This window comes from Salmo trutta, chromosome 15, assembly GCF_901001165.1.
Source record: "Salmo trutta chromosome 15, fSalTru1.1, whole genome shotgun sequence".
Classification (NCBI taxonomy): Eukaryota; Metazoa; Chordata; class Actinopteri; order Salmoniformes; family Salmonidae; genus Salmo; species Salmo trutta.
In genome coordinates this window covers 25,730,524-25,744,479 of record NC_042971.1, presented here as the reverse complement: position 1 = coordinate 25,744,479, position 13,956 = coordinate 25,730,524, and the positions used below count along the sequence as shown (strand labels likewise).

Below are 13,956 nucleotides of genomic sequence, written 5' to 3'. Positions count from 1 at the left end.
GACACGTGAGTGGAGTCCCCACCAGTAGAGGCTGCTGAAGGGAGAACAGCTCATAATAATGGCTGGAATGGAGCCAGTGGAATGGCATCAAACCATGTGTTTGATGCCATTCCACCTATGGCCCTCCAGCCATTACCACAAGCCTGTCCTCCCCAATTAAGTTATACCACCGACCATCTGTGGTCCCTACTTCCGTTTTTTTTCTATGGGAAAGGGAAGTTAGGTTGTAAATACTGTATCCCTGAAAACTAGAAACATCCACTTTCTCCCAACACTGCTAAGGGTGTGACTGACATAACTAGAGAAAAACTGCTGATACACAACCACATTCTGGAATTGCACCTTGTGTATTCTACTATTTTAACACTCAACAATAACTTGAGACCGTGACAGAGTTCCTAAACAATATATAATTGTTCTAGATATCATTGTTCAGAATTGGGACATTCAAATGTTGTGGCCTGTTATGGACGACTATGGGACATTGTGGCATTGTTCGGCTATCCCTGAGCAAATGTCCGTTCTCCTTAACCTCAAAACGTATACAGACGGGGCTTGCTGCCAAAGGCAGGGCCCGCAGCCTGTCAAGAAGACAATGTGCATTGAAGTTAAATACTAGGGAGGTTGAACCAGCCGCTACCAGCTCGAAGAGGCAAAAGCAAACTAAGCATCTTCGCTAAAAGGCTAAAGGTAAAGAAGAGGAAAACACCTACACTACCGGTCAAAAGTTTTAGAACACCTACTCATTCAAGGGTTTTTCTTTATTTTTCCTATTTTCTACATTGTAGAATAATAGTGAAGACATCAAAACTATGAAATAACACATATGGAATCATGTAGTAAACAAAAAAGTGTGAAACAAATCAAAATATATTTTATATTTGAGATTCTTCAAAATAGCCAGCTTTGCACACTCTTGGCATTCTCTCAACCAGCTTCATGAGGTAGTCACCTGGAATGTATTTCAATTAACAGGTGTGCTTTCTTAAAAGTTCATTTGTGGAATTTCTTTCCTTCTTAATATGTTTGAGCCAATCAGTTGTGTTGTGACAAGGTAGGGGTGGTATACAGAAGATAGCCCTATTTGGTAAAACACCAAGTCCATGTTATAGCAAGAACAGCTCAAATAAGCAAAGAGAAAAACGACAGTCCATCATTATTTTAAGACATGAAGGTCAGTCAATACGGAAAATTTCAAGAACTTTGAAAGTTTCTTCACATGCAGTCGCAAAAACCATAAAGCTCTATGATGAAACTGGCTCTCATGAGGACCGCCACAGGTATGGAAGACCCAGTTCATTAGAGTTACCAGCCTCAGAAATTGCAGCCCAAATAAATGCATCACAGAGTTCAAATAACAGACACATCTCAACATCAACTGTTCAGAGGAGACTGTGTGAATCAGGCCTTCATGGTCGAATTACTGCAAAGACACCACTACTAAAGGACACCAATAATAAGAAGAGACTTGCTTGTGCCAAGAAACACAAGCAATGGACATTAGACCGGTGGAAAATTGTCTTTTGGTCTTTTTGGTCAACCGTAAAGCATGGAGGAGGTGGTGTTATTGTGTGGGGGTGCTTTGCTGGTGACACTGTGATTTTATTAACCAGCATAGCTACCACAGCATTCTGCAGTGACACGCCATCCCATCTGGTATGGGCTTAGTGGGGCTATCATTTGTTTTTCAACAGGACAATGACCCAACACACCTCCAGGCTCTGTAAGGGCTATTTTACCAAGAAGGAGAGTGATGGAGTGCTGCATCAGCTGACTTGGCCCCCACAATCCCCCATCCTCAAACAAATTGAGATGGCTTGGGATGAGTCGGACCGCAGAGTGAAGGAAAAACAGCCAACAAGTGCTAAGCATATGTGGGAACTCCTTCAAGACTGCTGGAAAAGCATTCCAGGTGAAGCTGGTTGAGAGAATGCCAAGAGTGTGCAAAGCTGTCATCAAGGCAAAGGGTGGCTACTTTGAATTATCTCAAATATAAAATATATTTTGATTTGCTTAACACTTTTTTGGTTACTACATGATTCCATATGTGGTATTTCATAGTTTTGATGTCTTCACTATTATTCTACAATATAGAAAATAGTAGAAATAAATAAAAACCTTTGAATGAGTAGGTGTTATAAAACTTTTGACAGGTAGTGTATGTTCACTAGGTAGCCTATATCATACAATAGCAATGGTCTGAGTGTTTCAAATATTTAATGAAGACACTAACAGGGAATTTTATCCATTGCCTAGTTCCATCAAACCCCAATATGAACCAGTACTTGTGGTTAGTTTTATTGTGGTAGTATTCCAACTGACACAATGACCCTTGACCTACCTTGACTCAACCTCAAAGCTGATGAAGTTGGACACATGGTGAGTTAATCATTGACCAGCAGCAGCTTTGATTCAAAGCACATGCATCCTCCATGATCTGCCATTTAGGAAGACCCTTTGCTGAATTCACATTTTCCTGAAGAAACATACAAAAGTATTCATGGATTTGCACCTAAAATATTGGACAACAATGCTAAAATAAAGTTGAGAGTATCAAAATAGTGGCCTACCTGTCATATTTCCCCTCTTGTCCTGTGCACAACATATTGTATATCCTGTAAAAAGTGCATCATCTCTGATAGGCAGTAAGATGAACAGTTGAAGCTTCACATGCTTGCATAGATACACACAGACGCACACACTTGACAGCCTAGTATTCACACTATTTCTCTAGAGATCATGGTAATAATCAGACACATAACATGGCCAATAGTCATATGCATTAGTGGTAGGCATGCAGTGAAAACAAACATTTCAGAAGCCTTTTGTCATTACAGAATGAGGGATTGACATTATCTACCAGAGGGGTGAGTATACTAAAAAGCAGGATCAGTTAGTTAGCTAACTTTGATTAAACCAGAACTAACTATTGATTTGATTACCACTGACTTAAGCTAAATGTATGTGTTTTTGGTTATTGAGACAATTAGACCATGCACATTTCAAGCTTATCTTTAACAAGTTATTTCAGAATATTTCTTCAAGTTAGATGGCTAAGTCATTGATCGTGCTTTGTAGTATATCCCTCTGGGAAAGTTATGACTTCAAAACATACAAATATCTGCAATAAAATATGTCATGTTATTTTTCAGATTCTGAAAGTTAAGGTAACTGCTAAAATAAAGGAAACACCAGCATAAAGTGTCTTAAAATAGGGTGTTGGGCAACAACGAGCCAGAACAGCTTCAATGCACCTTGGCATAGATTCTACAAGTCTCTGGAACTCTATTGCTGCATTTACAGTCAGCCCAATATTATATTGATATTTTTCACAAATTGGTCTTTTGACCAATCAGATCAGCACAGAAAATGAGCTTATGTGAATAAATCTGATGTGATTGGTCAAAAGACCAACTGGTGGAAAAATATCAGAATTGGACTGCCTGTGTAAACTGTCTATTGGAGGGCTGCGACACCACTCTTCCATGAGAAATTTGATCATTTGGTGTTTTGTTGATGGTGGTGGAAAGCGCTGTCTCAGGCATCACTCCAGAATCTCCCATAAGTGTTCAATTGGGTTGAGATCTGGTTACTGATATGTCCATGGCATATGGTTTACATCTTTTTCATGCTCATAAAACCATTCAGTGACCACTCATGCCCTGTGGATGGGGGGGGGGGGCATTGTCGTTCTATGGAGGCATGGCCATGGTAGACAAAATAATGGCCTGCCCAACATTTGTATACATGACCCTAAGCATGATGGGATGTTAATTGCTTACTTAACTCAGAAACCACACCTGTATGGAAGCACCTGCTTAAAATATCATTTGTGTCCATTTACTCAGGTGTTTCCATTACTTTGGCATTTACCTGTATATTCACCATTGGGTTGTGTTTAAGAACTGCAATGCCTGTAACTTCTCAGTTATGGCTATCTGCTGCCATCTAGTGACAGAAGTGGTGCATGATGACTTGGCTCTCCTGCAAGGAAGGTTGATAAGGATAGGACCTACGGGTCATCACTAGATAGCAGTATGCAGAGACAAGGACCCAACATCTACAAATGAGCACACTGGAATCTAGAACTATTCAATGAGTGGCAAATGACGGTCAGTGCCCTGTTTATTATTTTTTTCAAAACATGTAAACACAAGACTGTGGCCTGGAAACAAAAATACACAAAAGACACTGGTTAACCAATAATATATATATATCAAAACATTAACATACTTCTTTGAAATTCATAATGTTAATAAATGCTGGAATGCTTGACAACATCAATATATATTCTTAAATATATATTTCTATATAGAGATAGATTCAATATCTTCATTCATATTGCCCCTCTAGGTCCTCTATAGAATTGGTTCAAGTTCCTTACATGAGCTTTACCCTTGGATCTTTTTCTGGCACCTTAGACCTGACGATAGACATCCAAATTCAAAGAAATGTGAAGGCAGTTTTAAAACAAGTGCACACCATCTTCTTGTGACAAATATACTGTATGTCCACTGCTATATCCTCAAGGTAGGGAAATGCATCCAGCAGTAGCCATTCCCCTCTCACATCCCCTAATAAGACAGCATGTACACAGACCGGGGTTCAAACACTATTTCAAATATTTTTTGTGTTTTCTATTGCCTGCCGAGTGTGTCAGATAGCTGGGGTTTACAGTTTTGTGACTATTCTTTTGGTTCCATTGACCAAGGCAAGCTCAATCAAGCCCAGCTGAAGTATTTTAAATAATTTCAAATAGCATTTGAACTCAGGTCTGCAGTTAAATTGGGGGAAAGAGATATTGCATGTCCCTCTGGCCCCCTTTCAATCCTTCAGTTAATGGGAGTCAAAACAACAAGCGTTACAACGCCTCTTTGTTGTTGTACTTTAAAGAGTAACCAACTGCAATTTCTAGACATTCCAACAGTGAGCCAGCAGAGAGGAAATCTAGCTCCACCTCGATAAATTTAATGTATATGGCCGAATGTTCAGGGCCCAAGGACAGGCCCTCTTCCCTGGTCTGCTGGCCGGTGCCGCTGCAATTCCCCTGGAGGAAGCATGTTACGGCCGAGATCTCCCTGTGGCTGTAGTGCTTGCCTGAGCTCTGAAAGTGCTGGAACAGACACTGCTGTAAGGTCCTCTCCTCTGCGATGCCCAGGTAACAGTAGGTCACTTTGGCCCCAGTCCTCTTTCCCTCCCTCGCTCGTCCCACTGGCCTCACCACACTCTCGGACCCGGACCCGCCGGAGCCCGACGACCCAGAGAGAGGCAAGCTCTGGTCAGTGTCTTGGTGTTGCAGTGGAGAGGCTGGAGCCTCATCCTCCCCTGCGTAGTGCGACTCCGCCACCACGTCCTCGTAGCCTATGGCGTACAGGCCGTAAGTCTTGGGGATACCCCCCGGTAGGAGATACTTGGAGGTCCCGTTGCTACAGCCCGTCACCCTGGCCTGGGCTATGGGGATCCAGTCCACCTCCATGTGCAGTTCCAGGCAGCGTGCTTCGCTAATGGTGATGTCCAGGAACTTATAATACACATTCTTCCAGTTCATCTTCTGCACTTTGGTCATGATAACACGGCCTTCTGCCTTCTCTGGGTTGAAGTACTCGCGCAGCCGCTTGCCAAGAGGCACCTGGGAGCTGATCTCTGCGTAGTGGTAGCGGATGTCCTCGCGCCAGCGCGTGTTGTAGCCCACGCCAAAAATGGCCAGCTTGTTGGAAAGGTGCAGCCGGGAGAAGTCGGTCCACGTCTGAAAGTGCTCCCACTTCACCTGCACCGACTCCAGTATACGCACCACGTTCTGCATCACTTCCTGTTTCCTGACAGGGACAGAAATACACGAACGGTCAAGATTTGGTTGGAACCAATGGAATGAGAACAGCTGCTTAATTTTGATTAAGACTGGACATTGAATGATGCAGAGACCAAGTTTCTGTAAGCGATTTGTTTTTCAAATATATCACATCTTGGCAGTAAAAAAAATAAGCATTTAGTTTGGCATTATATTCATATATATTCATGTTATTAGGGATCATTCATTCTATGGAAAAAATACATACTGGAATTGCTCCGAAGGCTCAGGTCGCAGCTGCAGGACTCTGGCATTCTTTGGTGGCTGTGTTTCCTCTGAAGAAATTAACAGTATTTTCCATCAACATCAAAATAACACAATAAATGCTACCTGACAGGCATATGGCCTCATTAGCCAACTCCTACATTATTCCTTTTGACAGAGTGAAGGAATAGCCTGCATACTAACGACAGGGCTTCCAAACATTTCACAGTCCCGTAACTACCCCTAATAAGAACTACCAGCACCCTGGATAGTCTACCTACCCCTTTAACAAAAATAAGTCTGCTGACCACTTCACTATAGCCCACTTTTGTCAACCCCACAATCAATCACCACCACTCACCAGTTTCCATCTCTCCCTCCTGGAAGGCGGAGGCCAGCACCTGGTTGCACCAGTCTTCCTGGGAGAAGTCCTCCATGGTGCTGCCGTCAGACTCCATCTCCTGGTATAGGCCACTGCTGTTGATGAGGACGGGGGCACACATCTGGGAGTCCCAGCCCCCCTGACCAAACACCTTTTCCAGCTGCTCGATGGAGTAGCTGCTCTTCCTCTTGCCGACACCGTGCTCCTTCACTCGGCTGTAGCACCGTCGCAGCGTCTGCGGGTCATAATGGATGTGTGAATGTTAGAGGAAGTGCTTGAGGTTAATGTTAGCTACTAGGCTAGCTATAGGCCTATCCAATGCCACAAATACACCAGATTTGAGAAAGAATTTACTGAAATCCTTTGCTTTGAAATGAAACTGAGGATATAATTCTCTACAATTGCACTAGATGCAAAATTCAACAATCTTCTGCAAACTTCCGGTCAGCTTAACGGATAGCTATCTACATTTGAAGTCGGAAGATTATACACTTAGGTTGGAGTCATTAAAACTCGTTTTTCAACCACTCCACAAATTTCTTGTTAACGAACTATAGTTTTGGCAACTCTGTTAGGACATCTACTTTGTGCATGACACAAGTCATTTTTCCAACACTTGTTAAAGACAGATTATTTCACTCATAATTCACTTTATCACAATTCCAGTGGGTAAGAAGTTTACATACACTCAGTTGACTGTGCCTTTAAACAGCTTGGAAAATTCCAGAAAATGATGTCATGTCTTTGGAAGCTTCTGATAGGCTAAAGGACATCATTTGAGTCAATTGGAGGTGTACCTGTGGATGTATTTCAAGGCCTACCTTCAAACTCAGTGCCTCTTTGCTTGACATCATGGGAAAATCAAAAGAAATCAGCCAAGACCTCCACAAGTAGACCTCCACAAGTAGACCTCCACAAGTCTGGCTCATCCTTGGGAGCAATTTCCAAATGCCTGAAGGTACCACGTTCATCTGTACAAACAATAGTACGCAAGTATAAACACCATGGGACCACGCAGCCATCATACCGCTCAAGAAGGAGACGCGTTCTGTCTCCTAGAGATGAACGTACTTTGGTGCGAGAAGTGCAAATCAATCCCAGAACAACAGCAAAGGACCTTGTGAAGATGCTGGAGGAAACAGGTACAAAAGTATCTATATCCACAGTAAAATGAGTCCTATATCGACATAACCTGAAAGGCCGCTCAGCAGGGAAGAAGCCACTGCTCCAAAACCGCCATAAAAAAAACTGACTATGGTTTGCAACTGCACATGGGGACAAAGATCATACTTTTTGGAGAAATATCTTCTGGTCTGATACAACAAAAACAGAACTGTTTGGCCATAATGACCATCGTTATGTTTGGAGGAAAAATGGAGAGTCTTGCAAGCCGAAGAACACCATCCCAACCTTGAAGCACGGGGGTGGCAACATCATGTTGTGGGGGTGCTTTGCTGCAGGAGGGTCTGGTGCAATTCACAAAATAGATGGCATCATGACATTATGTGGATATACTGAAGCAACATCTCAAGACATCAGTCAGGAAGTTAAAGCTTGGGTCTTCCAAATGGACAATGACCCCAAGCATACTTCCAAAGTTGTGGCAAAATGGCTTAAGGACAACAAAGTCAAGATATTGGAGTGGCCATCCCAAAGCCCTGACATCAATCCTATAGAAAATGTGTGGGCAGAAATGAAAAAGCGTGTGCGTGCAATGATGGCTACAAACCTGACTCAGTTACACCAGCTCTGTCAGAAGGAATGGGCCAAAATTCACCCAACTTATTGTGGGAAGTTTGTGGAAGGCTACCTGAAATGTTTGACCCAAGTTAAACAATTTAAAGACAATGCTACCAAATACTAATTGAGTGTATGTAAACTTCTGACCCACTGAGAATACGATGAAAGAAATAAAAGCTGAAATAAATCATTCTCTATACTATTATTCTGACATTTCACGTTCTTAAAATAAAGTAGCGATCCTAACTGACCTAAGACAGGAAATTTTTACTAGGATTAAATGTCAGGAATTGTGAGAAACTGAGTTTAAATGTATTTGGCTAAGATGTATGTAAACTTCCGACTTCAACTGTATCTCGCTACATTACTACACTGAACAAACATATAAAACGCAACATGCAACAATAATAAAGATTTTACTGAGTTACAGTTCATATAAGGAAATCTGTCAATTGAAATACATTCATTAGGCCCTATTCTATGGATTTCACATGACTGGGAATACAGATATGCATCTGTTGGTCACAGATACCAAAAAAAAGGTAGGGTCGTGCATCAGAAAACCATTCAGTATCTGGTGTGACCACCATTTGCCTCATGCAGCGTGACACATCTCCTTTGCATAGAGTTGATCAGGCTGTTTATTGTGGCCTGTTGTCCGTCCCCTCTTTAATGGCTGTGCGAAGTTGCTGGATACTGGTGGAAACTGGAACACACTGTCATACACGTCGATCCAGAGCATCCAAAATATGCTCAAAAGGTGACATGTCTGGTGAGCATCCAGGCATGAGAAGAACTGGGACATTTTCAGCTTCCAGATATTGTGTACCGATCCTTGCGACATGGGGCCGGGCATTATCATACTGAAACATGAGGTGATGGCCATTGATAAAATACAATTGTGTTAGTGGTCCGTACCTTATGCCTACCCATACCATAACCCCACCATGGGCACTCGGTTCACAACGTTGACATCAATAAACCACTCTCCCACACGAAGCCATCTGCCCGGTACAGTTGAAACCGGGATTAATCTGTGAAGAGAACACTTCTCCAGTGTGCCAGTGTCAATTGAAGGTGAGCATTTGTCCACTGAAGTCTGTTACGACCCCAAACTGCAGCCAGGTCAAGACTCTGGTGAGGACGACGAGCACACAGATGAGCTTCCCTGAGACGGTTTCTAACAGTTTGTAAAGAAATTCTTCCGTTCCGCAAAAACACAGTTTCATCAGCTGTCCAGGTGGCTCATCTCAGACCATCACGCAGCTGAAGAAGCCGCATGTGGAGGTCCTGAGCTGGCGTGGTTACATGTGGTCTGCGATTGTGACGCCGGTTGTACATACTGTACTGCCAAATTCTCTAAAACGATGTTGAGGCGGCTTATGATAGAGAACTTAACATTCAATTCTCTGGCAAGAGCTCTGGTGGACATTCCTGCAGAGAGCATGTGTAACAGTGTAGGTTCCGTCCCTCTCTTTGCCCCAACCTGGGCTCGAACCAGGGACCCTTGCACACATCAACAACTGACACCCCACGAACCATCGTTACCCATCGCGCCACAAAAGCCACGGCCCTTGCAACGCAAGGGGAAACCCTACTTCAAGTCTCAGAGCGAGTGACGTCACTGATTGAAATGCTATTAGCGCGCACCACCGCTAACTAACTAGCCATTTCACATCGGTTACACATGACAATTGCACACTCCCTCAAAACTTGATACATCTGTGGCATTGTGTTGTGTGACAAAACTGCACATTTTAGAGTGGGCTTTTATTGTCCCCAGCACAAGGTGCACCTGTGTAATGATCATGCTGTTTAATTAGGTTATTGATATGCCACACCTGTCAGGTGGATGGATTATCTTAGCAAATGAGAAATACTCACTAACAGGGATGTAAACAAATGTGCACAAAATTGGAGAGAAATATGCTTTTTGTGCATATGGAAAATGTTTGGGATCTTATATTTCAGCTTATGAAACGTGGGACCAACACTTTACATGGTGCGTGTATATTTTGGTTCTGTATAGCTATCTAGATAGGTAACGTTACTTTGTCACGGGGCATAGCTAGGAAGGTAGCAATGACAACATCCTGGTTAACATAAAATTAATGAACATAGCACCAAGTTGCCTAGCAAGAGTCTGACAGATGGCTAACGTTAGCTACCTAGCTATGTGATAGATGAACATGCTTACTCTGTCCCCCATTACCTTCATCCTTTCCCTGCATTGGGATGGGGTCCTTTCGTAGCCGAGCTCTGCTAGGGCTCGTGAGACCCGCTCGTACATTGCGGGACCAGGAGCCTTTCCAGAGAAAACGGTGCCTGCAACCTCCAGCTGCTGCATTCGTGCCTCTGTCAGTCTTTCATTGCCCCACACCGCAATAAGGGCGTTTGTTTCTGATGGGGTCCACGACATCCCTCGGCAAGCTGTGAAGCTATTTGATGCACAGGCCGATCCACTTCGGCCTGCGCTCCCAGAAATCGACACACCTACGTTGAGAGGCGAGAATCGATTAGGTGTGGAGGGATTGGAATGATATTGGTTGCTGGCACTCAAATCTTCTGATTCTGGTGATGGCACTTCTGTTTTCGGTATCTTTAACGGCGTCGATATCTCTGAAGAATGATCAGCGTTACTGGGCGCCGCCATCTTGCTTCTGTTGCTAAGGGGCGGGGGATGAGAGTTGACGTCTTCTCACTGGATTGGGTGGGCGGTCAATTAATATTGCAAACGAAAAATATGGGTCAAGCCATCTGTACTGTATAATTTGTGTGCGCGCATGCACTCGGTGTTGCCATGTTCTCGTGTAAGTGTTGGGGAGGGCCGGAGGGGTGTGGGTGTGTTTTGAGAGAGCACTGCAGTTATTGGCTAAGTCACGTGAGCGAGAGGAGCGGGCAGAACGCGTGCACGTTGTGACAACTTTTTACCAGTTGTAGGTAGGCTATTTAGATTGTCATTATGGAGACACCTATTTCCAAACCTTTTTCCACAAGACATATTAATACGCTAGAACCGATACACATTAAGAAATAATGGAGATAAAGCACTGGAAAACGACTTTGGTTGCACTAGTGCGCATTACACAAATCCGCACGGAGGTGGTTTAAACAGCACTCTAATGTTGACTGCTTAAAGAAAACGCTATCAAGCCAAGCGCTTTACGCATGCTCAGTCCTCGTGTCTCGGGGGCTGCCCGTGTGGACATTTGATATGTAAATTATGGAACTCCCTCGGGTGGGTCTTTTTATGGGGAAAAGTCCTTAATGAAACTGACATTAGGCTAAATGTCGAGAATTATACATTTGCCTCTGTTGGCCATCAAGTAGTCTATTAATGTATATGCCATTGTAGGCTACCTTTTGATGCAATAAATATGTTGAAATTACGATATCACTGAGGTCATTGCAAATCAATTTGTGCCACCTTTGTAGTCTACCTGGAGCTGGCAAACCAATGTAATAAATAGCCTATAACTTTGTTATTGAAGTCTTGTGTTATTATGAATGCATTAGATTGACGGTAACAGTAGTCAGATTAGGCTACAGGTAAAAAAAAAAAACATTCTAAAAAATAAACACTGGTTGTGGTTAACAAGCATATTCAGTTCATATACATATTATTAATATTTAATTCAGTGATTAAAATTATGATCACATCCTCTCAGTATCCTATTCCAGAAGGCTATTTGGGAAACAAGTTTCTTATTGTGAAATCGCCTTCGGCAGTATTACTTATGGCAAGGATGCGGGGATTGAGCTCGGGCCTATTCCGGTGTGAGTTATCTGGCCAAAATGTACACTACCATCCAAAAGTTTGGGGTCACTTCGAAATGTCCTTGTTTTTTAAAGAAAAGCACATTTTTTGTCCATTAAAATAGCATCAAATTGATCAGAAATACAGTGTAGACATTGTGTACCAATGGCACGTTGTGTTAGCTAATCCAAGTTCGTCATTTTAAAAGGCTAATTGATCATTAGAAAACCATTTTGCAGTTATGTTAGCACAGCTGAAAACTGTTGTGCTGCTTTAAAGAAGCAAAAAAACCTGGCATTTAGACTAGTTGAGTATCTGGAGCATCAGCATTTGTGAATCCGCCAGATCAGAGGCAGTAGGTTTGACTAAGGATGTTCTCTTGATAAATGCGTGAATTTACAATTTTCCTGTCACTGTTAAGCATTCAAAATGTAACTTTTGGGTGTCAGGGAAAATGTATGGAGTAAAACGTAAATCATTGTCTTTAGGAATGTAGTGAAGTAAAAGTAGTCAACAATATAACACTTTTTAAAGTAAAGAACAGATATCCCCAAAAAGGACTTAAGTAGTACTTTAAAGTATTTTTACTTATGTACTTTACACAACTGTCCTTGACAGAATTCAAAATACATTTTGGACTGACCAATGTAGATATTTTCAAATACATGCAATTTAAACATTACATATCACAACATTTAGATTTTTAAATCTTTTGGAGATCAGGGCAACCTTGAGGGAATCTTATGTGAGTTGAAAGGATGTTCATATGATAGATAAGATATACAAAACCTTGCAGAGAGCATATCGAACTAACACTCTTAACAAAATATATAAACTATTGGAACCAAGACTTAAAAAGAACTGATGGAGGGAATGTTGGAGCATAACTAACGAAATTACAGATAACGAAAATGCAAACTTAATCCAGTATATACTAATGTATAGAATTTATTATACAAGAGACAAAATTCACAAGTCATGAATTAAGTGTAAAACTAACAATGACTCATGCTATAAAGTCCAAAAGTTATGAGTGAAGCTAGAAATTTGGCTGTCAGAAGTATTACAATGTAAGCTTACTTTTAATCCGTCTTTCTGCATATTTCAAGACATGGCATATGGGGGTGTAGTGGTATACCCAATGGGCTGGACGATTCTCTTTTCGTCACTTATTTTGAAAAATGTATACTTAAAGCTTGGAAATCAATCAATCCACCATCATTAACATAATGGAAAAATCAAATGCTTTATATTTGAAATATTGAAATAGCATGGGCGACCAACGAAAAACTAATTAGAACAATTTAAGGCCATGTGGCAAATAATAACGCAGGCACCAGGGTGTGAGCATCCGTGTCTGGGCAGATGTGATATACAGTTGAAGTCGGAAGTTTACATACACCTTAGCCATACACATTTAAACTCAGTTTTACACAATTCCTTACATTTAATCCGAGTAGAAATTCCCTATTTTAGGCCGCTTAGGATCACCACTTTGTTTTAAGAATGTGAAATGTCAGAATAATAGTAGAGAGAATGATTTATTTCAGCTTGTATTTCTTTCATCACATTCCCAGTGGGTCAGAAGATTACACACACTCAATTAGTATTTGGCAGCATTGCCTTTAAATTGTTTAACTTGGCTCAAATGTTTCGGGTAGCCTTCCACAAACTTCCCACAATAAATTGGGTGAATTTTGGCCCATTCCTCCTGACAGAGCTGGTGTAACTGAGTCAGGTTTGTAGGCCTCTTTGCTCACACACGGTTTTTCAGTTCTGCCCATACATTTTCTATGGGATTGAGGTCAGGCCTTTGTGATGGCCACTCCAATACCTTGTCTTTGTTGTCCTTAAGCCATTTTGCCACAACTTTGGAAGTATGTTTGGGGTCATTGTCTGTTTGGGGCCATTTGTGAACAAGCTTTAACTTCCTGACTGATGTCTTGAGATGTTGCTTCAATTTATCCACAGAATTTTCCTCCCTCATGATGCCATCTATTTTGTGAAGTGCACCAACCCCTCCTG

General features: G+C 42.0%; 1 protein-coding gene across 2 annotated transcripts; it reads right to left on the bottom strand.

The window, feature by feature from the left end:
- Positions 1 to 4,089: 4,089 nt before the first annotated feature.
- Positions 4,090 to 11,352, bottom strand: msantd2 (Myb/SANT DNA binding domain containing 2). 2 transcript variants are annotated; one of them, XM_029690786.1, is made up of 4 exons: positions 10,372 to 11,352; positions 6,414 to 6,669; positions 6,057 to 6,123; positions 4,090 to 5,816 (listed from the first exon to the last, which is right to left on the bottom strand). In XM_029690786.1, exons 1-4 carry the CDS (start codon positions 10,825 to 10,827, stop codon positions 4,862 to 4,864), a joined length of 1,734 nt encoding a protein of 577 aa, XP_029546646.1. In that variant the 5' UTR covers positions 10,828 to 11,352; the 3' UTR covers positions 4,090 to 4,861. The 2 variants fall into 2 exon arrangements, with proteins under 2 accessions (XP_029546646.1, XP_029546647.1); XM_029690787.1 differs by having other exon boundaries at positions 10,387 to 11,352.
- Between the last annotated feature and the right edge of the window lie 2,604 nt (positions 11,353 to 13,956).

What these genes read in the sequence shown, in the direction of transcription:
- msantd2 (XM_029690786.1), bottom strand. Translation starts at nt 10,827, where the DNA reads ATGGCGGCGCCCAGTAACGCTGATCATTCTTCAGAGATATCGACGCCG. An exon ending in TGAAGGTAATGGGGGACAGA is followed by an intron (nt 6,670 to 10,371) that starts GTAAGCATGTTC and finishes TATGACCCGCAG; the next exon opens with ACGCTGCGACGGTGCTACAG. An exon ending in GGAGGGAGAGATGGAAACTG is followed by an intron (nt 6,124 to 6,413) that starts GTGAGTGGTGGT and finishes TAATTTCTTCAG; the next exon opens with AGGAAACACAGCCACCAAAG.